This window comes from Schistocerca cancellata, chromosome 2, assembly GCF_023864275.1.
Source record: "Schistocerca cancellata isolate TAMUIC-IGC-003103 chromosome 2, iqSchCanc2.1, whole genome shotgun sequence".
Taxonomy (NCBI): Eukaryota; Metazoa; Arthropoda; class Insecta; order Orthoptera; family Acrididae; genus Schistocerca; species Schistocerca cancellata.
The window spans coordinates 866721004-866745539 of NC_064627.1; the positions used below are offsets into that span (position 1 = coordinate 866721004).

The following is a 24536-nucleotide window of genomic DNA, read 5'->3' on the forward strand; positions in this document are numbered from 1 at the left end:
GCATCCACCCTCCGTCGCATGGAATCCCTGATGCGCTGATGCAGCCCTGGAGAATGGCGTATTGTATCACAGCCGTCCACAGTACGAGCACGAAGAGTCTCTACATTTGGTACCGGGGTTGCGTAGACAAGAGCTTTCAAAGGCCCCCATAAATGAAAGTCAAGAGGGTTGAGGTCAGGAGAGCGTGGAGGCCATGGAATTGGTCCACCTCTACCAATCCATCGGTCGCCGAATCTGTTATTGAGAAGTGTACGAACACTTCGACTGAAATGTGCAGGAGCTCCATCGCGCATGAACCACATGTTGTGTCGTACTTGTAAAGGCACATGTTCTAGCAGCAGTATCCCGTATGAAATCTTGATAACGTGCTCCATTGAGCGTAGGTGGACGAAACTAAAATTAGCTCTAACATGGAAATTAAGCGTTTCCAGACACATGTCCACATAACATCTTTTCTTTATTTGTGTGTGAGGAATGTTTCCTGAAAGTTTGGCCGTACCTTTTTGTAACACTCTGTAGACAAGGACATATTCAGCACCTGAGGTAAGGTGGTCAACCATTGTTAATTTCACGGTGAGTGACGAAATAGTTTTGACATTTCATGACTTATGGCTATGTACATTTACTACAAGTCAATGTCCGCTGCATGTTCTGGCTTTCTTCAAACTTATACTGAACTAACACATGTCTTTTTGGTGGGGCAGGATATGACTTCAGTTTCTGATGATTTTTTTTCTGGACATATGTGAGGGGGAGGGGGGGTGGAGACAACTAATGTTACTTGCCTCTGACTGGGTTTGCCCGTAAATTTAGGGACTGAAATGCTGAAATGTATCTCAGGGATGTGGTTGGTAAATTTATACTACTGTAGTAGTCGATACCAATGTTTGTAAAAACAGTCGTTACTAATTTACATCTGAATTATCTGATACATGCGATCACGTATAAGTAATAATTTTGTCCAGCATGCAACTAATAAAAGCTTTTGTTTTGATCTATAGTCAAGTAGAACACGTATGTTTAATATACGGACTGTCACAGTTATTGTAATGTCTGAAAGAACAGACACCACAAGTTCATATTCTATAATTAAATAACAGAGTGCAAAATTTGGCAATTTAGTCGTTTAGGATGCATAATGGGAAGGCGAAGACGGTCTTGGTTCAGTCATAGACTGTTAAGAACTCAGTTTTACAGGGACATTTCTAACATTCATGTAGTCGAATGACGGTCCTGGGTTGCACTGTACAGAAACAACTCATAAAGACGTTGCTTTCATAACACATTTGCTTAAGCTTTGCTTATGCTAGTCAACTTTAAAAAACGGAAGTCATAAAAAATAATGTAATAGCTCCATTAATACGGCCAGATTTTAACCTTTGTAAGCAAACGGTGTATTGGAATAAAGTTTTTTATAATGATTATGACCTGTGTCTCATTGGTGGATTATTGTTCAATGGCATTTTTGTTTGTTATACTTTGTAGTAGTCAAGAGGGATTTCTCAGATGTGTCTTCATTTCTTTTTTCAGCTTTAGAATTTTAAATTTCAACCTATCTTTATCAATGTATGAACAAAAATTTATTTTGTAAATATTTTCTAGCAGTATACATCTTGAATAATAAACACTTGGCTACTCTTGTAAATGGTTTATTTGACGATCGGTTTCGTAGCTTAGAAGACACATCATAAGGTTAGATAAGGTGAATCATGACATTAAAGTTGCAACATGCACTGGACCGAGCATTCCTTCCATGTTGTAATTTCAATGTCATGTGTGAAAAGGGCAAGCTGAGTTTCGCTCGAATGATGTTTCGATGTTTTCTAAAACCTTACAGATCCATAGACATAAGCTTTTCGGTCTCTAGGAAATTTATTACATTCCAACTTAGAATATGCTGTAAACTTCTGCAGCAAACAGATGTTAAGGATCTGTTAAGAATCATGGCATTAAAGTTGCAACATGAACTGTTCAAGGAATGTTAGGTCTCGTCCACGTTGCAACTTTAATGGTATGATTCACCGCATCTAATCTGATGATCCGGCTTCTAGGCTACGAAAAGGGTCGTTAAATAAATAATTTACAATAGCAGACAAGTGGTTATTCCTCAAGATGTCTACTTGTGACTGCAATTGTCTCTCATGCAAGACTCCCTGGATACGCTGGATATCGTCATATATAGATGTAATTTAGGATCATTAACTTAAAAACAATGGTATCTAAAACATATAACACAAAAGATACCCTAATGAAATTCCTTACTTGTAAGGTATCAGAGTATCAACCAATAAAATATGTTTAAATTTCCTGGAAGTTTAAAACTGTGTACCGGACCGAGACTCGTACCCGGGGCCTTTGCCTTTCGAGGGCAAGTGCTCTACCATCTGAGCTACCCAAGCACGACTCCCGACCCCTCCTTACAGCTTCAATTCTGCCAGTACCTCGTCTCCTACTTTCCAATCTTCACAGAAGCTCTTCCGCGACGGCAAAGGTCCCGAGTTCGAGTCTCGGTTCGGCACACAGTTTTAATCTGCCAGAAAGTTTCATATCAGCGCACACTCCACTGCAGAGTGAAAATCTCATTCTGGAAACATCCCCCAGGCTAGGGCTAAGCCATGTCTCCGCAATATCCTTTCTTCTAGGAGTGCTAGTTCTGCAAGGTTCGCAGAAGAGCTTCTGTGATGTTTGGAAGGTAGGAGACGAGGTACTGGCAGAATTGAAGCTGTGAGGGCGGGTCGTGAGTCTTGCTTGGGTAGCTCAGATGGTAGAGCACTTGCCAACAGAAGGCAAAGTCCCGAGCTCGAGTCTCGGTCCGGCACACAGTTTTAATCTTCCAGGAAGTTTCATACCAGCGCACACTCCGCTGCAGAGTGAAAATCTCATTCTGGAAAAATATGTTAGTTAAACACCTATCACAGCACAAAGATACAAAAAGATTTGTGAATGTTCTTGTATAATATTTAGTTCTTCAGGCACGACATGTCTTTAACGTCATCGAATCAGCTACACAAATAATGGCAATTTTAAAATCTTACACCCACTTGACACTAGTTCACCCAATTCGATAGAGTGAGTGCAGAAAAACTTTTATTAAGATGCTTCAAGTTTGCAACTTACTTGACGATCTCTGCATAGCAGGATGTGGGCTCGGAGTTGTTGGTGCTGGAGGCGAGCGTGCTGCTGGACCGGAAGCGCTCCCGCTCCAGGCGCATGCGCTCCATCTCGCGCTTCTTCGTCTCCGAGAACTGCGTCGCGATGACGACCAGGCACAGGTTGATCATGAAGAACGATCCGATCTGCGGCAACACGCCATCGCCGGGTACAGCCACCAATATACGACACACGCCAAATAACTTATTTTATTTTCGAAATATCTTCAGCAATGGGTGCTGTAGCTTACAGATGGACTAACTGATCAGATCCGGACACCTATTAGTGGACCGAGCGAGGTGACGCAGTGCTTAGCACACTGGACTCGCATTCGGGAGAACGACGGTTCAATCCCGCTTCCGGCCAACCTGATGTAGGTTTTCCGTGATTTCCCTAGAAATGGTGCGTGTTCACCATGACGGCTTCAGCTCAGCTGGGGACACTTTCGGTGAAGGGTCTGAATGTCTGTGGAAGAAGGGCAGACCATTCTTCCTCAAGAGCCGAAAACAGATGATGCTGGACGCTGCAGCGAAGGCTGGGGCCTGGAGCGGAAGCGACGTTGTAACTCATCCCAAAGGTGTTCCATTGGGTTCTGGTCGGGGCTCTAGACAGACCAGTCCATTTCAGGAATGTTATTGTCCTCAAACCATTGTCCTCAAACTATTGCCTCGCACAAGGTGCTTTGTGACAGGTTGTATTGTCATGCTTATATAAACAATTACCGTCCCCAAACTCCTAGTCCACTAAAGCAAGTATATGAGGATTGGAACTTAAATAGTGGCAACTATTTATTCACAGCCGATACAAAAGAGTTACATGTTTGCACCCATTGCTGTCCTTCAGAGTAGTCACCAGCGTTGCGTAGAACCCGTTGCTAGCTATGCGGAAGGCTTAGTATACCGTTAGCAGAACCTGTTCTGTCGATAGTGCGAATGGAGCGATGTACTGCCTGTCGTATCTCTGGAACAGTTCCGAAGCGAATGCCACGAGTGGTTCCTTCATCTTCGGAAACAAATCAATGTCACAAGGACTTATGTCCGGGGAGAATGATGGATTGCACAGTACTTCCCAGTCCCATCGACTGAACAGAGCAGCCACAGCTTGCGCTGTATGCGCCCGTGCATTGTCGTGCAAAATGATGGGTGGGTTGGACATAAAGGGTCGCCGCTTCTTTCGCACGCCTCTTGAAGACCTTGATGACACTGTCGTGCTGTACGACCTCTGGCGCATTCAACCTCTCTCCGTTGTTCCTGTTTCGATAACATAGTGACACCGTTACATTAGACCGCTCGCCCACAAGTGACTGTGTTTCCCTCGATTGTGCGCACGCCGGTGACGTGGGACGGGCGAATTCATTTGCTCGGAGGTAAGGTAGGAATGTCAACAACGTGTGCTATCAGCGACAATAGTAGATTCCATTGTATAGTGTCTCCACAGCAGTGTTGCCACTATTTAAGTTCCAACCTACCTACAATGCTGTATCCTTCCGCACTTAGCGTTTTCTTAGCAGCAATAAGGGGACCAGAGCCTAACGTCGTAACTCCACGTCCTCTGTTCTTGACTGTTGGCACTACACATGATGAGAATTGACTACAGAAACGTGTGGCTTATGAGGAGCTGCTTTTTAATTCTCTACTCATAGTGATTGTGCTACCTGGACTACTGGTAGAGATGGGGAACTCATAAGGGATTCCTTCCACTGATTTCACGCAGTTTTTTACAACCACGCTCTGCAATGCTCTATGGTTCCTGTCCGTCAGTATATGAGGTCCGTATATGAGCCCCCTGGTGTTGTTTTGGCTGCGGTTGGTCCGTCTCATTTCGACATCACGATCACATCACCCACAGTCGACATGGGCAGCTTTAGAAGTACTGTAGTGTAGAATGAAGACTTACACGACCCGATGTCAAAGCTGTTGGTGAGCCTTTCGGGATGTGATGTCGTGGTCTAAGAAACTCTTCTGTTTCTGACGTTTCGTCCAGGACTCCGCTGGACATCCTCAGAGGCGCTCCTCCGCTGAATCTTGCCGAGTTGGTAAGACTCAGCGGTGGAGCGCCTCTGAGCATGTCCAGCGCAGTGCTGGACGAAACGTCAGAAACAGAAGAGTTTATTGGACCACAACCTCACATCCCGAAAGGTTTATCAACAGCTAGTGCTGTATTGTACTTGCCTGATGGATTTGTGACTCAGGTGACACATTCGAGGCGAGTGCTCTCTCCTGGCCGACTCATTCTGCTGTTACTGCCTGTCTTCTGACACAACAGAACTCCTCGCCACCTTTTATATTGCCGGGTCCGCCTCTCGTTACATCTAGTGGTCAGTTCTGCATTACATTGGGTGTCAGGATACTTTTGATCAGATTGTGTATCTGTCGAAAATCATATTATTACTCGAAATTTACATCGTATCACGGTGTAAACGGCTTCGCGCACGTTTGATGTTAATCTATTTCTACACTGAAAAAGCTTATGTTTGACGATGACATGCATACATGTCAGAAGATTTTAAAGTCTGACATGTGCTCAAGCAAAGCCATTTGCAGTACCACTTGCAAACGACCCAAAGGCCGAAATAACAATTGTCAAAGAATAATTTATATAGTATGATGTCCTTTAAAAAGTTCTACATGGCTGTGTATCTCGTGAACGAGAAATTAATCAGTAAACGTTGTTTAATACATGTGTACCCATATTCTCCCCTTGAAGTCTTGATAGATTCTATTTTATTTGATGTTATATTCATGCTTTTCACTATTTTCCGAGAAGAAAGAATATTTCTAAAGGAAAAGGACACATATAAATATACGTATTATGAAGTAGTTGTCAAAATACCCAGCTTCTGTTGAATATGTCCCCGCAGGATGTTCTAGAACTAACAAGTGATATAATTCTTATAACATGCTCTGGCTTTCTGAAAGTATTCTCCCTGTACGTTTAGTTTTTGGACACAATCATTGCACAGCTCATTAGTGAGTAGAAAAATGTAAAATAAACCAGCATCTCCATTCTAAAATTCTCCCTAGTGATCATGTGCAAAGTAAACTAACAGGCTTCATTAATTCTAGTCAGTGGGTTTTCAAATTACGGCTGTGATTACAGGTACAAAAACTTAACAATTCCTACTTCTTGTATTTCATTGTTTGCGTAACCTGTTGTTATAGCTTGTGGAGTTCTATGAGAAGTATTGAACTGTATGTACTGAATCGTCTCAAAATTCAGTGGTAATCCATTTGTCTTGAACCATCAGTTGATGTTTTCAAATATTTAACTAGCTGCTTATTCAGTATGAGTACTGGTACTATTTTTATTCCTGTACTTGTATCATCTGCAAAAAAGAACAGATTCAAATCTTCTGAAACTGCAAATGAAATATCATTTATGTCTATATACATTGCTTTCTGCCATTCACATAATAGCTAGTAATGCAGTAATGGACAGGATTCGTGGAGTAGTGGGTTCTCAAGGGCAACAAAGAGTGGGAAACAAATCTGTGAACTATGCTTTACGGAAACGTTTCTGTACAGTCTTTGCAGCTTTGGAAAAACTTCTTGAGTCACGCCTTAGACTCTGTGCAATGCTCCTGCTGCAGGATGAAGGGCATGTACGAGACAAAAGAAACTAAATCATAATAACCATCACCGCTACAGGCGACTACCTTTCAAAGAGGCTGGCAGATGCTTACATCAGAAATAAGACCTGTCATATGTATCAGAGCTGTGAACGGACAGTCGTTCAGAGGAAATAATTACATATTTCACGTGTAGGTATGGTAGACACTCTACCTTTCAGAAAAATTCAGGTTATAAAACCACAAACAGGTCACGTTACGTCGGGGTACGCAGTGGTGAGGAAAGCTGGTATCAAAGTCAAAACAATGTTAATATGCTTTTTCGTATTCATAAACTGCCTTACAGAATTTACGATCACACTCTAAGAAATATAATGCATTGATAATCGAGCTGTAGGTCATTCGGGTAACATTATTTTGTGGAACACAGCATTTTCCCTCGATGATTTTCGCATAAGTACCTCGTTCATTTATTAGGTATAATTGCGCATAATAACTAATTTCGATTTTTCCTCAACTCTTTTAATGTATATTTCTGGCAATTTAAATTTTCTATAAAATGTCGTAAACAAATATTGTTTACATTTTAAGCTTATTATATCTGAAGCTATATCTTCTAATAATAGAGAAATCAGGGCTTTCAACAGCACTTTTAAGCATCTAGTGTCATTACCTTGCCCTGCAGTCGAGAGCTGGCATTATAATTTAAACGACGGAACACCGAGCAGAAAAAAATTGGGCTTTCAGCTTCTCTTACTTCTTTACCCGCCATGACATTCGTTCTAAGTACGCTAATACGCGCTTTATTGATTCAGTTCATAACGTCCACCATCTCCACGTCAACTGAATTAATGTTGACAGTAACAGGGGAATTCAGAAAATGATTATTTTACTTCTGCCGTAAAATGCAATGTTAACTACCCAAGTAGGCAAAGGGGATGAGGAAGTCTGAGATAATTTTTGAAGAGTAACATATTAGGTATCGCAGGCAATCTATGTGTTATATTTCTAGTAGAATGTCTTTAGCCCACTCCCCGCGAATTCACATTCTTATTCTCTAGATTTCTTCTGGAGAAGAGACGACAATGTTTTGGACAAGTCTACTGAGAATACTCGGAAGTTTATCATTTAGCTTCGTAACGAAAAAATACGAACAGTAACCAGTTGAGATTAATCTGGTGAAAGTCCTTTCCTACGTCTACCAGTCTTATTTGTAATTTACTTTATTTTTCTTACGCTCATTTTGAAATATTGTATACCTGTGTTTAGTAATTTGAAAATAATCTAGTCTAGCGGATATGTTACCATTATGAGCGAGGGTACAAATTTAAACACAGCTACAATATTTTTCATCTATTTAAATTCCAATAACTTAACAAGAGATAATAAGTTAATATGTTATGAGTACAACATAAAATCTAATACCAATAAAAGCAAAAGAGTTAAAGCAGAAGGAAAAAAGTAATTTGATAACATACTTACCACAATGAGCAATACGAAATATATCCAGTCCCAAAACGAATGGGCATCCTGTACATAATACATAATATCCGTCCAGCCTTCAAGACTGATGACCTGCAACATGTGATCCAGGTTCCATTAGTATTAACAGCATTTTACTATCATTACTAATAAAACTATTATTTACTATCTTATTTAATCTGAAGGTATTATAGCCTTCAAGCACTTCACAATTTACAGTATAAGGAGGTGAAACAGTGAGTAACAAATCTTGGCATTGCACTATTAAGAAAAGCAATGTTCTAGGTCTGATTAGGATGCTGAAAGGGTATCTACCGCTGTTATTTCAGGAAAGAAAGACTTATCTCGTGCACAAATAAAGTACAGTCAAAAACTGTTCATCCAGTCACAAAATGTAAGGAAAAGAAAAGAAAAGTTTACGTATTGTTACACAACGTGAGTTTCGTTAATTTTTTAACGTATGCAGGGTACAAACGTTCCATGGAGAGCAAGTTGGTTAACACTGGGGAACGAGAACTCTTGGTCGATAGTCGAGGTAGAAGAAACCGTGGTATTACTCAGCTTACTTACGATGATATAGGGATAACACAGAATCAGACGCGTTATAGCCGCAGTGGGACATGAATACCGGCCCACAGGTACACATCCTTGCTAAGCCCCTTCCTGCTATACTGTTGACCGCTTCAGTTCCTTGTAACTTTTCAAGAACGTTAATACACCTGTCACAGGAAAAAAAGTGTCCACTGGCCATTACCCTTTTGCCTACCGTAGCCGTAAACCGACATCGTCAACTTTAGATAATGAAACATTACTATAAAGGATAACCGCATATCATCCAGTGGGTGATATTCGTAAATTAACGTACACGTCTATCCATAATGTATTGGTTTTGTGGTGCTAATAGAATATCATATGGAACCCCAAAATATACTACTACAAGGACTTGGGGATGAAAGCAGCCTTCTTAGCAGATTACTACACAGTTGAGTGGAACTTGGTAAGGTATTAAGGAATAACTAACTTTTAACTTGGTGAAGATGTAGAAAGAATAATTGTAGGGGCAGACAAAGACTGGAAACTAGACAATGAATACTCCAGGGCATTGAGTGTACCTCATAAACTGATATGAAGTTATAGACACAAGGCAGAATGAGCTGGTGGGTGTACACATATATGACAATAATTTTAAAAAATCATCAGTCGCTGAAACAATATCAGTTACGATATAATGTAAATTTTCGGGTTTAAAGCTGGGATGAAGAGCTAGTGTTTCATAGACGGTATCTCATAGCTACTATATAAAAAAAAAATGGTTTCATCGAGATGTCATCATCTATCAGGTTGACTATACGAAAAACTATTTCAAGTCGCCAGGAACACCCGAGAAATCATATCAGTCAAGAAAGTCGTTATGAAGTGAATTATCGAAAGAGATCTGCGAAATATGTCTTTGTTGTGTTCCTTTTACATTTTGAGCTTATCTCCTTCTTTATCAGGTCGGAAACTTTTCATTTTGCTGTAATGTACACATATGAGCTCACAAAGATATCATTTAGAGGCATGAAACGTTCTATGGTATGAACAGGTGAAAGGGGGAAACGACAACACTAATTTTTCATTCAGAATTATATTTGTATTTTCTGTTTAATGAGGTACGATGCCTTTTGAGTCAAACTTATCTTTAAGTACAACAAACTGCCTAACTGTATCTGCAGGACAACCAAATATCGTATCGTGGTATGGGCTTACGTTGTCTGTAGGATGTTAAACCCTCACACACCCCGCCTTTGTTTGTGTTTCACTACCTTGCTTGTACAACCTTCATCGTGTTCAACCTGTCAAACCGTTCCATGAGGTACGATGCTGCTTGCCCAACCCAAACACAATGGGACAGTGCTCCTTCCCGGAATGCATTATACTACCAACTTGCCTTATGTTTCCAGATCACCAAATGTCCGAAGGTTCGTAAATCTACAGATTGCCATAAGGCAGAGTTCCTCCGTACTTAAAGACAGAGAACTGCTCGCCGACAATTTTAATAACATTTATGAACAGGTCTGATCAGTATGTGCCTACGATCTTCCCTGTATCACAGTAAAACCGGACTTTATCCTCACACTTGAAGAAATGAACTACTCTCAACAGGATCAAAACAACCCAAGGCAGATGTCAATATGATGATAACAGACAAACTGTGTAAAACATCACGGCATTTAAGGTAACAACATCGCACGTATGTATATATCTGACGTTGTTGAGAATAAATTGTATTTATTTCCATCTATGATCACAAAAGTTGTTTATCCTTAGACTACCGCTTTCGATCAACGGTACCATCTTCGGACCTGCAGAAAAATAGGAAAAACCTTATACAACCAATGGACGTTCTACAACTGAAAGCAATAAAACTTGCGAGTCTATTGCTATTAACTACGTGATCAAAAGTATCCGGTCATCCATAGGTAAAGCGGAATTGACCACTATAAAAACTCTGAGATTCGCCGATGACATTGTAATTCTGTCAGACAGCAAAGGACCCGGAAGAGCAGCTGAACGGACTGAACAGTCTCTTGAAAGGAGGATATAAGATGAACATCAACAAAAGCAAAACGAGGATAATGGAATGTAGCCGAATCATATCAGGTTATGCTGAGGGAGTTAGATTAGGAAATGAGACACTTAAAGCAGTAGATGAGTTTTTCTATTTGGGAGAAAGATAACTGATGATGGTCGAAGTAGAGAGGATATAAAATGTAGACTGGCAATGGCAAGGAAAGCGTTTCTGAAGAAGAGAAATTTGTTAACATCGAGTATAGATTTAAGTGTCAGGAAGTCGTTTCTGAAAGTATTTGTATGGATTGTAGCTATGTATGGAAGTGAAACATGGATGATAAATATTTTGGACAAGAAGAGAATAGAAGCTTTTGAAATGTGGTACTACAGAAGAATGCTGAAGATTAGATGGGTAGATCATATAACTAATGAGGAGGTATTGACTAGAATTGGGGAGAAGAGAAATTTGTGGCACAACTTGTCTAGAAGAAGGGATCGGTTGGTAGGACATGTTCTGAGGCATGAAGGGATCATCAATTTAGTATTGCAGGGTGCGAGGAGGTTAAAAATCGTAGAGGGAGACCAAGAGATTAATACACTAAGCAGATTCAGAAGGATGTAGGTTGCAGTAGGTACTGGGAGATGAGGAAGCTTGCACAGGATAGAGTAGCATGGAGAGCTGCATCAAACCATTCTCTGCACTGAAGACCACAACAACAATCTCGCTAGAGGCGAATCCGCCAGTACTGAAGTTGGCGAGCATTGTTGTGTTGTCAGTGGGGAAGCGGTGTCAACAGAACTGGTGGATCAGGAAAGCTCCCTGACTTCGGAAGCAGACTAGTCTTGTCACCTGAATAACAAAGTCGTCAGCGATATTTCAACTCTTCTAAAGCTGACCAAATCGCCTGTTGGTATGATTGTGAAGTGGTGAGCCAGCAGCCCGCCGGTGTGGCCGTGCGGTTCTAGGTGCTTCAGTCTGGAACCGCGTGACCGCTACGGTCGCAGGTTCGACTCCTGCCTCGGGCATGGATGTGTGTGATGTCCTTAGGTTAGTTAGGTTTAAGTAGTTCTAAGTTCTAGGGGACTGATGACCACAGATGTTAAGTCCCATAGTGCTCAGAGCCATTTTTTTTTTTGGTGAGCCAGCACAATGATTTTGCGTTCTTTTTTCCTTTTTTTTTTTTCCTGTCGTCAGTGTTCTGACTGGGTTGATGCGGCCCGTTACGAATTCCTCTCCTGTGGCAACCTCTTCATCTCAGACTAACACTTGCAGCCTACGTCCTCAGTTATTTGCTGGGTATTTTCCAATCTTCATTTTCCTCTACAGCTTTTACCCTCTAAAGCTCTCTCTAGTACAATGGAAGTTATTCCCTCATGTCTTAACAGATATCCTCTCATCCTTTGATCATGCTTCCATTATCAACAGCAACTTCAGAATTGCCTCTCTGGTGCCTTTAACTTTCCTAAAGTCCAACTGATCTTCATCTAACTTATCCTCAATTTTGTTTTTCATTCTATTGTATATTATTCTTGTAAGCAACTTGGATGCATGAGCTGTTAAGCGGATTGTGCGATAATTCTCGCACTTGTCAGCTCTTGTAGTCTTCGGAACTCTGTGGATGATATTTTTCCAGAAGTCAGATAGTATGTCGCCAGACTCATACATTCTACACACCAACATGAATAGCCGTTTTGTTGCTACTTGCCCCAATGATTATAGAAATTCTGCTGGAATATTATCTATACCTTCTGCCTTATTTGATCTTAAGTCCTCGAAAGCTCTTTAAAATTCTGATTCTAATACTGGGTCCCATATCTCTTCTAAATAGACTTATGTTTTTTCTTCTACCACATCAGACAAATCTTGTCACTCATAGAGGCCTTCAACGTACTCTTTCCACCTATCCGCTCTTTCCTCTGCATTTAACAATGGAATTCCTGTTGCACTATTAATGCTACCACCCTTGCTTTTAATTTCACTGAAGATTGTTTTGACATTCCTGTATCCGACGATCATTTCTTTTTCGATTTCTTCGCGTTTTTCACGCAATAATTTCGTTTTAGCTTCCCTGCACTTCCTATTCATTTCACTCCTCAGCGACTGTATTTCTGCATTCCTGAATTTCCGTGAACATTTCTGTACTTCCTTCTTTCATCGATCAACTGAAGTATTTCTTCTGTTACTCATTGTGTCTTCGCAGTTACGTTCTTTGTATCTATGTTTTTCTTTGCAACTTCTGTGATGTCCATTGCTCTTCAACTCTAATACCTACTGAGCTATTCCTTACTGTTGTATCTATAGCCTTAGGAAACTTGAGGGTATCTCGTTATTGCTTAGTACTTCTTTGCGTAATGATTCTCCCTGACTGATCTCTTAAACTTGAGCCTACTCTTTATCCAAATTGTAATCTGAGTTTATATCTGCTCCTGGGTAGGCCTTACAATCAAGTATCTTATTTTAGATCTCTGTCTGTTCATGATGTAATCTAATTGAAATCTTCCCGTGCCACCCGTCCTTTCCCAAGTCCACCTCCGCCTCTTGTGATTCTTGAATAGAGTATTCGTTATTACTAGCTGAAATTTATTACAGAACTCAATTAGTCTCTCTCCTCTCTCGTTCCTTGTCCCAGGCCCAATATCTCATGTAACCTTTTCTTCTACTCCTTCCTCTACAACTGCATTCCAGTTCCCCATGACTATTAGATTTTCCATCTCCCCTAGCTTACTGTATTACCCTCTCAGTATCCTTATAAAATTTCTCTATCTCGTCATCTTCAGCTTGTGACGTCGGATATATACCTGAACTAACGTTGTCGGTGTTGGTTTGCTGTCAATTTTTATAAGAACATCCCTGTCGCTGAACTGTTCACAGTAACACACTCACTACCCTACATTCCTATTCATAACGAATCCTACTCCCATTATACCATTTTCTGCTGCTGTACATATTACCCTATACTCATCTGACCATAAATTCTTGTTTGCTTTCCATTTCACTTCACTGACCCCCACTATATCTAGACTGAGCCTTTGCATTTCCCTTTTCAGATTTTATAGTTTCCCTACCAAGTTCAAGCTTCTGACATTCCACGCCCTGACTCGTAGAACGTTATCCTTTCGTTGACTATTCAAATTTTTTCTCATGGTCACCTTCCCCTTGGGAGTCCCTTCCCGCCGGCCGCTGTGGTCGAGAAGTTCTAGGCGCTTCAGTCCGGAACCGCTCGACCGCTACAGTCGCAGGTTCGAATCCTGCCTCGGGCGTGGTTGTGTGTGATGTCCTTAGGTTAGCTCGACCGCTACGGTCGCAGGTTCGAATCCTGCGTCGGGAATGGTTGTGTGTGATGTCCTTAGGTTAGTTAGGCTTAAGTAGTTCTAAGTTATAGGAGACTGATGACCTCAGTCTCATAGTGCTCAGAACCATTTGAACCAGTCCCTTCCAGGAGAACCGAATGGGAGACATTTCCGGAATCTTTTGCCAATGGAAAGATCATCATGACAGTTTTTCAATCATGGTCTACGTGTCTTTAAAGCAGTGGTTTCCATTACCTTCTGCATCCTCCTGCCGTTGATCATCGCTAATTCTTCCGCCTTTAGGGACTACTTCCCACCCCAACGACAAGAGAGTGCCCTGATTTATGACAGAAGTCTGCTTACATTTTTCCAGTGAAATTAGAAAAAAACATTGCTCAAAAAAGTGAAATAGAATCCGGATTCTGAGTAATATGTTGTGGTGAATAGATAACCGTCAGTGGGTCTTTGAGGAAAGCGCATCTCGTACAAAGTGAATAGTGCATTGTTTTGAGAAGAATAATTTTTCGGATAATTGTATTGATCTGTTATTAAAAAAATATCTATGAACAGTGCCGTATGTAGTGAGAACGGTAGCTGTCGTTCTGAGGCGGTATTTTAATCTGAGAATGAGTGCAAATGAGGCTCATAAACCTGATTTTAGTGAAATACATACTATCGTAAATATTTCAGATAATTCGACACGTTGATAGCTCATGTTACATAGAGAGCCCAACATTAACAGCGATTTAGCTACCAGCGCTGTGATACTGTAGATTTCGTAACTGTAGTTAACAATAACTGCTTTATTCCTCACTTACAAACGTGCTGGCTTGAATTTCCACAAACTGATATAACAAGTTTATTTTGGGATTATTTTGTTTAATGAGGTGACATCTTTTCTGTTTGTCTTTTATGACAAGAGGCGGTGTCAATCCAGAAGCTGTCTTTTCCTTTTTTTTTGTAATCAGGGAAGGCCAAGAGTATGAGTAAGCCAGGGAACGGTGGGGAACTGAAGTTCAGTGAATAAAAAATGAAAACAAAATAAAATAAAATACCTAATTATTTCATATCGAAATCTCAAAAAATTGATTTCGCATGTTTTTTTAAGTCATTAGCCCTCTGATTTGTTTGATGCAGTCCGTCATGTATTCCTCTCCAGGCCCATTCATCCAAGAGTAGCACTTGGCTCCTATGTGTTCAATTACTTGTTGCATATATTCTAATCTCTGGTTTGCCCTACAGTTTTTACCCTCTGCGACCCACTCTAGTACCATGGAAGTAATTCTCTGAGGTCCTATCATCATGCCCCTCTTATTTCTGGTGTATTTCATGTTCCTCTCAGCCTATTTAGGGGAAAACCTTCTCATTCTTTATCTCACCAACCCATCTGATTTTCAGCATTAGTCTCTAGCGTTATTACTAAAATAGACTCTATTTCTCTAGGGAAAAGTCTCAAGATTGAAGTGTGTACATAACTGAGAGCGATAAAATATTGAAAATCTCTGATCCATCATTTGTCCCGATTGTACCACAAGAAACCCTGTCAGATAATACTTCATATTATTTAATTTAAAAACAAGTAATATTTCTATGAAGGAAATACTTTACAGAAAACAAGAATAATGCATATTGCAAAGACCAGATGCTTAGCTACGAGTAGTTTAAATGGGCTTAATCTCTTTGGAATGTTGAAGACATGATTTGAGATATAACAAAGGAAAGTTGCGATGCGAAAGGGAACGCGCACTTTTACGCAAGGACAGAGAAAATTATTTAGTTAATGTCTCAAAGACAATTCCATCTATAATTATTTTGAAGACATTGGTAGCAGCATATTATTGATCGAGGTGAAGTAAAAATATATTGATCATACAATGTAGGCTTTCACGGTCGGTACTGACTTCACTTAAAACTTCCGGGCTGACAGGCCGTGCTCAATGCATAAAAATTCCTCCTAACGCTTCATCTCCGACTGCGGGAGATATTCAGAAGTAAAGCGGCGAACTGCAATCATAAGTCGAGGGAGCGCCCAATATATAGGCAGTGTAGAGCGGGCGACAGTCCATCACATGATATCAGATGCGAGATTATCTCTGATAATGCATACATTCTCGATTGAATTGAATGACGATCGATTACTTTCAGTCGAGAATGTTGAAATTACCAGTGATGACCTCGTAGCCGACGTCATGTGATGGACCGTGGTGCCCTTTGCGCTGCCTATATTGGGCGCTCTCTCGAGTTATGTTTGCAGTTCGCCGCCTTACCTCTGCACATATCTCCCGCAGTCGCAGATGAAACGTTAAGGGAAATTTTTATGCATCGACCACGTCTTATCAATGCGGAAGTTTTACGTTAAGTAGAAATGTATTATTTTATCATTATAAACGAACAAAAATTAGGATACTGTGATCGAAAATTTTGAGAAGATCGCACAATATTGAATGCAGGTCAGACCGTACCACATATCAGCATATAACAGCACATCTATAGTTTTCTTTTTTATTGTAATCATTGGCAGTAATTTATCTGGATTTGCAAATTGTGGCAATCGATGCAGTACTTAAGTTATCTTTCTTTTGTCCTAACGAGATCTTGCTGAGACGTGTCTGCAATCTTCCTCATCTAGTTTATGTGAAACTTCTGTAGGGTGAATAAGATTATTATTACCCGGGTACGTCGGCGGAGCGTCACATTGTATACTAAACATTACGTGTATTACTAATTATACTAATTACGGTGGTATTTATTATTTGTCTACTGTAATATAAGAATTGAGAAAATTGTGTAGCGAAAAAGTACTATTACATTTTGAATGGGGTCTTCGTGGTGTTCTACCACAGTTTTCTAGCACGAGACGTGGGGAACACCAACGCTTTAAGCCTTTGCAGTAATACGAAGCCTTGAAAATTCAACTACTAATGGTACAATGCCTTGGATGAAGAAATATGAAAGCAGGCAGGTCAAACAGGAGTTCGTTGCATGGTCTGGTAGCGAAAGACGAAGTTTAATGGTATGGGATTGGTACTACTTGGAAAACACTGAAAAGTCGTGTTGAAATGGACGATCTAAACATGCTACAACTTGCTAAGTGAAAGCTGGATAGCATTTTTAAAGCGTAATAAGACGAGATCTTATTTAGTTACTATTAGATTTTTAAAAGAACATCAGCTTTTTTTTCTGCTTCTTGTGTTTGAAAAGAACAACAAATGTGCTCCAATACAATCTTATAATGTGGCTGTTGTTAGACAAGACGTGAATTTCCTAATCTGAGCTATAATCACAATAAGTTTAACAATGTACACACGTCACTGTGATGATTTAACTGACGAAATTTTGAGGTGGCAAACAAGACTTTACTGGTTCATGTGTAGTTCAGACTCACCAAAGAGAGCCATAAATTCCAGTAACATTTTCTTAAATAATTTAGCAAAAGAAATGATCCTGTCTACTGTTACTTGAAGAAGGATTTGTGTAGAAACTTTGAAATGTTTTGGCCTTGTAGCAGTACATAGAGGGTAAGCTAAATTTTGTAACGACGAGAGCTGACATAAAGGTAGACAACTAATGCTTGTTTCATAATCTTGGGATTTGTTAAAACGTTCCAATAACCAAATAGCTGAAGCATAAAATAAATAATTGCCTAAACTACGCCACTATCAAGCAGTCGTTCTGCCAGAAGCACTTTTACCAATTTAGAGATCATCATTAACCATGAATTTCGATGCCACCGAATAAAAGGAAAGACGAAACTTTATTCTTGCAATAGAAAATCATAAAATAATGATGTGTGAAAAGTGTTCGATATCTGGTAGTTTATCTATTTTATGTATAGAGTTGTATGCTAAAAACAAAAGTGTTCCACTGTCCAGTTCCATTATAAGGCGTCCGACAAACTGTCAGTCTGATTTAATTTTCCCTCCCTATATATGATCATATCAGTAAATAAAACAAGATAAACGTGTTCATATAAAAATAAATGGCCATACATGACAAAAGACCGCAAACGAAAAACTTTTTTGCACTTGATTTCATTTTGAATAACAGTGAATAAATCGGATCGCTGACCTGTAGCGGCCTAGAAGTTAAGCTTAACTCACAAATTTCTAATATGACCTAAGTAACTGAAGAAATTACGAAATAACTGTTATCTGGAGTTAATTACTTAGAGTAAATAAATGTACTCTTCAACAGAACAGAACTTACACAAAAAATCGCTTTCATTAGCAGGTTTGAACTGACCGTGGCCCAAAAGACTAAATTTGTCACTTCCAAGGTTAGCCTAATTCCGAAGAACCTAATACACAACACACGCGGTCGTTGCTGAAACACTTCAACGCTATCATTTCCAATGTTTATCTGTCTAAAGCTTGAATTACATACTTTCATCCAGTACTGTAGCGCCACAACTCACAAACGCAAGGACTAGCACAGCTCTAAATCAATTTGATCCCGGTGGGCAGTTCCCAAAGGACACTTGTTTCTACTGTTATTATTAAATCATTTAGCCTTAAAGAACATTTACAACCACTACCGTAGTCAGCTTTAGGCTTCTTGTTTTTATCTTGTCAAAACTTCATCATCCTGGCAGCATGCGTCTGCTGACGTTCTAGTGTCCATGCGTCTTTGAGTTTCAGACTTCTCGCTGTTAGTTATTTGGGCGCGAACTTAATGAGAGTCGATCTTCTGTCTGTTAGTGGTCCGTGTGGTTGCTAGTGTTTGACAGAGACTTCCCTGCTATGATACTGGGTGTCGACTAGCCATTTCAGTTTGATTTTTGAGTTATACTTGCGATCCCGAAGACGTTTTTGAATAAACTTACGCCATCCATTTGTGCTACATGTCCACAAAAATTCTGTCATTTTTCGTACAATCAGACTAAGACTAAATAATTCTATCCCGAAATACAAATATCTTGAACTTTTCTTCATCCACATATTGTTTGCATTTTGGGTCCAAATCTTTTCCGCGGTATGAGTATAGTTCATGTATGTACAAATGGAAAAATGTATGTAGAAAAGTTATTTTCAATGTAATACTGTAACCCTAAAAATGTCAAATATATTTTGTATTTTTGAAAAAATGACACTAATTATTATTACTTCTCATAATCATCACTAGCATTAATTTTGAATTTAATCGTAATGAAATCAAAACACCAATTTGTAAATGATAAATACACAAAGATAATTTTATCGCATTGTCTAGTAGTGTCTTTGTATAGCTTTTTTAACTGATCTTTGTCCGCTTTCGGTGGGTTTGAATAGTTGGGAGTCGAATAATTTCTCTTCGACTGCGCATACCATTTGAACATATTATATTGTGTCGATTGAATGTAAGAAATATTGACAAAATTGATGACAAAGCAAATTAAATTCCCGTGACTTTTCATTCAGATTTAAAGACGGAAACATTGTGAATCGAAAAATGTGTCCCATGTAGCAGGAATCACCATAGTCGACAACTAGTTGTGATAAGTATGCAAAGAATCTGTGACGGGCATTGATCAGCTGAACGTCTGTTTTGTTTTTTAAAGTACTGAAAATCATTCACAGCGAACAAGTGAGATATGGCAAACATTTACTTGTGTTTAAACATTGTTGTTATTAACATTATTGAGGTTAGGTTAGAACCTTAAGATAGGCAGGCAAACTTACAGTATCTGAAACTGGAGTGGATGATGTACATTGGGTTGCCTATCTTGAGGTGCATGAAATGTTTTCTGGGCCATTTTCACGTTGCCCACCATGTGTGATTTGTTATGCCTTACATTAGACACTAACCTGAGGTGACAAAAGTCATGGGATAGCGATATGCATATGTACAGATGGCGGTAGTTTTGCGTACACAACATATAAAAAGACAGTGCATTGGCGGAGCTACCATTTGTACTCAGGTCATTTACGTGAAAATGTTTCCGACGTGATTATGACCGCACGACGGGAAAAACAGACTTTGAACGCGGAATGAGAGATGAAACTAGAAGTATCTGACATTCCATTTCGGAAATCGTTAGGGAATTCAGTATTCCGAGATTCACACTGTCGCGGTGTGCCGAGAATACCAAAGTTCTGGAATTGTCTCACCACGGACAACGGAATGGCCGACGACGTTTGCGCAGAGTTGTCGGTGCTAATAGACAAGCAATACGGCGTGAAATAACAGCATAAATCATTGTAGGACATACGGCGAACGTATTCGTTAGGACAGTGTGGCGAAATTTGGCATTAATGCGCTATGTCAGGAGATTACCGACAAGAGAGCCTTTGCTAACAAAACGACATCGCCTGCAGTCCCTCTCATGTTAGCCGAGCGGTCTGAGGCGCTGCAGTCATGGACTGTGCGGCTGGTCCCGGCGGAGGTTCGAGTCCTCCCTCGGGCATGGGTGTGTGTGTGTTTGTCCTTAGGATAATTTAGGTTAAGTAGTGTGTATGCTTAGGGACTGATGACCTTAGCAGTTAAATCCCATAAGGTTTCACACACATTTGAACATTTTGAACCCTATATGTTCTCATGTCGGTTGGACCCTAGACAACTGGAAAAACATGACCTGGTCAGATGAATCTCGATTTCAGTTGGCAAGGGTTCGAGTGTGGCGGAGACCCCACGAAGGCAGACCCATGTTGTCAAGAGGACACTCTGCAATACAATAGTGGCTCCATAATGTTGTAGGCTGTGTTTACATGATCCAACTGATCATTGACTGGAGATGGTTATGTTTGGCAACCTGGAGATCATTTGCAGACTTGCATGGACTTCATGTGCGCAAACGACGATGTCATGTCAGTGGGTCACACCCGTTCGCGATTGGTTTAAGAACATACCGGACAATTCGAAAGAATGCCACCCAGATCTCATCGAACATTTATGGGACGTAAGCGAGAGGTCAGCTCGTGCACAAAATCCTGCACACTTTCGCAATTACGGACGGCTAGAGAGGCGTCGTGGCTCAATATTTCTGCAGGGGACTTCCAGCGGCTAGTTGATTCCCTGCCACGTTGAGATTCTACACTACGCCGGGCAAAAAAGGCCCGACACTATATTATGAGATATCCCGTGACTTTTGTCGCCTCAGAGTAAATAATCTACAGCGTCAATAGAAAACGGGGTTGGCAGTGTCCGCCATGTTGTTATGTACTTACGAGGAAGATGGCGACCCAGGCGAGGCCGATGTTGTCGAAGGAGATGGTGCCCTGGAAGGGGTTGTAGGGCGAGGGCAGGCACTCGGTGTAGTACTGGTTCCAGTTGACGCAGGAGGCGTTGGTGGGCTCGTTGGGGCTGTTGGGCAGCGCCGTCGCGTTGCAGACCAGCCCGCTGTCGAGCACGAGCGGCGGCAGGTCCCGGCAGAGGTGCATGCCCGAGTCCTTGGGCGTCGAGCAGATGTAGTCGCGCTCCTGGTCCACGCTGTGGTAGTACTGCGCCACAGCCCTGCCGGCAGCCGCGCCCGAGCCGCTCAACTCACTCGTCCCCGCCTCGCCTTAACAGCTCTACTACACATCACGGCCGTACTTCCTTACACGTCTGTGGGACGTGCCAGCTCTGGGGACAGTTATGCTAACTACCAACTGCCTGCTTTGTTTCAATATACGATTTCACAGTAGCTACAATAGACACAGCAAAAAAATACCGTCTAAGCCCGTGATGATGTTGCAGAGTTTCGGGTTCGGGGGTGATGGGGAAGTGTAAAAGTATCAATCGGAGGTAAGGGACCGTGGTCGGGAAACGACGGAGTCGATGCTTATAGGCGAAACTCATTCTGACGCATCTGACAGTCGAATACACTACAGCCGGCCGGAGTGGCCGAGCGGTTCTAGGCGCATCAGTCTGGAACCAAGCGACCGCTACGGTCGCAGGTTCGAATCCTGCCTCGTGAATGGATGCGTGTGATCTCCTTAGGTTAGTTAGGTTTAAGTAGTTCTAAGTTCTAGGGGACTGATGACTTCACATGTTAAATCCCATAGTGCTCAGAGCCATTTGAACCATTTGAACGATTTGAACCAATACATTACAGCTGCTGTTGTTGCTGAGACTGTAGGGTACGCTATATTCGCAGGTACTAGTACAGCGCTCGTAGCTCGTAAGGTATGCGTTTTAGGGCCCATGTCGACTGGACTTTTTTTCTTGTTTTGGCCCATATTACCGCTTCGAAAAATGTGGAAACCAAAAGAGCTTTTAGTAGAAGAGATGTTTTTCACAGTATCGAAATGAAATAGAGATCATAGCTCGTAAGGTATGCATTTTGGTGCCCATATTTACTATACATCTTTTTTTTGTGTTGGTCCATGCTACCACCCCTTAGAAGTTGCCTACCCTACAAGCTTAAGAACAATATTATCAGTGCACATATTACACCGTCAGAGGTATCACAACGATTCTCGCTTACAATTGTCGATACTTCGTTTCCAGACCAGCGGAGTCCATTAGCTCAAACTGATACATTTACCACTCTCCATCATCCTTGAAAGATTGTAGCATCACCACGGAGTCACCCTGTACAGAGAATATCTTCAGTTTTCAAGTATACCACCGCACGAGTTAACTGTCAGTACTTCTTTGCACAGAATGAGGCTCTTCTATTTTTAGTTTACTTGCACGCAGTTTCTTTTATTGTTTATTAATCTGCATCGCTGTCTCTTCCTGTACTGTCGTACTGTGATCGGTATGACATAGCACAGTAAATGTACCCCGTCCGTACAAAACGTTGCTATTCTAATAAAAATTTAGGAACATTAAAATGCCGGTATTAATGCCACATAGTCTCCCTCGCCTCTAGTAAAACGCTTAGAACGTTCTTATGACATGAAACTGTCAGGAAAGTCCTCCTTTGGGATGTTGTACAGCTCGTGCAGAACACTGGCTTGAATGTCGGATTTGTCGTCAACGCCTTGATCTTTCATGTGAATTTCTCCACTTTGTCGTATGGCTACCCGTGATGATTTGTTCCGGAAAAAAACTGTCCGCGCTTTGCATTTCAATAAAGTGGCGGCAGCCGTCCACGCATCGTTGTTTTTGTTCGGGGATCAGTGTGTGCGGATCAAAATTAATACACATTATTCTCTTCTTCTGAACGTGGAATACGTCTTGAACACTGACAACTCAAGTGGTGATCCCACCCAGGTCTTCCTGAAACCATTCTAGAATATTTCGACGTTTATATAATGACAGACGTGTCTGAATCACTAAGGCACTGATTCAAGCGTGTGACAATGCCCCAAGTGCCTAAATTGCTATTGTGTATTGAAAAATGAAACGTTACAGTCAAAAGCCTTCCCATTATGTTATGGTCATTCGACATCCTATAAAAGTTAGTTGGAAGCACGAAAATTACAATTGTGTGGAGTTAGATCATCTCTTACTGGAGACCACTGGGAATGAAGAGAGTTTTTGTTTGACACGAGGTCCACAGCTGCTACTATTATTTTGACTGCCTGAAACTGTTGACGTTTTTATCTTTGTACTACTGAACAGTTTCAGCATAGGCCATTTACAGATACTCTGATACATTTGTCAACTCTTTGATTGTAAAATATCCGCAATGGCAAATACTGTCAATTTAGCCGAAAGCGATGTATCGATGTTGTAAAAATATATCCAGTTAAAGGAAAATAGCGTAACGCGAAAATAGGAAAAGGAAATAAAAATCGACAGTTTCAGGCAACAACGAATCATTTTAAAAATAGAGAATTGTGATGGAAGGCACACTCATTTCGGGTTTTCTGAAGTTCTGTGTCCGGACAATCACGTACATGAAAGTGAAAGTGATGTAGATGCAGTACAGTTATGTTGCAAAATAAAAACATCACATTTCTTCCGTAATTGTGGCTCAAGCCGCGACTACAGCCTGTCCAGGTACAGAAAACCAATAGCACTTTCTGAATAAGAATGCTCCATAGGTTTGTATGAGGACACAGTGATCAGAATTTATTGAGCTTGGGAAATAATAAATGTGTTCCATAATTACATGACGTTTTTCTATTTAGCTGCTGGTACAAAGCCTTTGAATCTCTAAAATTTATTCAAGTCCGTCGAATTAAAATTAGCACATATGATCCCATGTTATGACACAAATGCCGTCTAGTGGTGCAATCTTCAACTTTGTCACGGCAGTTATTACCAGTAAAAGCTTGGAGATACAAGACTTTTTGCTGTGTCTATTGAATAAGTACTGCAGTTGTATTCTGAAACACTAGTATTACTTATATCTGAGCTGGTAATAGACTTTTAACACAGGATTAACTTGTAAATATAGCAACCAGTCATGGTAAATAACTGTTATTAATGTCGTTACTGGTTCTGAGTTTCATAGCTCATAATCAGAAACAATGCATTTTTGCTCATGTATATGATTACGTAGAATGTAAATATTTTGGGAGGTGATACTATAAACTATTTCGAATAAAACGTTCCATGTAACATACGTACAATTTTCATTGGTTACTGCTCTGCAATCGTTAAATAGTAACCCAAACAAATATTCACAGAAGGCTTTAAC

General features: G+C 40.7%; 1 protein-coding gene across 1 annotated transcript in view; it reads right to left on the minus strand.

Moving 5' to 3' along the window:
- LOC126159435 (voltage-dependent T-type calcium channel subunit alpha-1G-like) overlaps positions 1 to 24536 on the minus strand; it is a 633155-nt gene that overhangs the window by 517943 nt on the left and 90676 nt on the right. The window contains exons 2-4 of the mRNA XM_049916549.1: positions 21187 to 21472; positions 8201 to 8293; positions 3118 to 3296 (exon numbers count right to left, since the gene is read on the minus strand). Coding sequence (XP_049772506.1) covers positions 3118 to 3296; positions 8201 to 8293; positions 21187 to 21472 — 558 coding nt within the window. The remainder of the gene's footprint in view (positions 1 to 3117; positions 3297 to 8200; positions 8294 to 21186; positions 21473 to 24536) is intronic.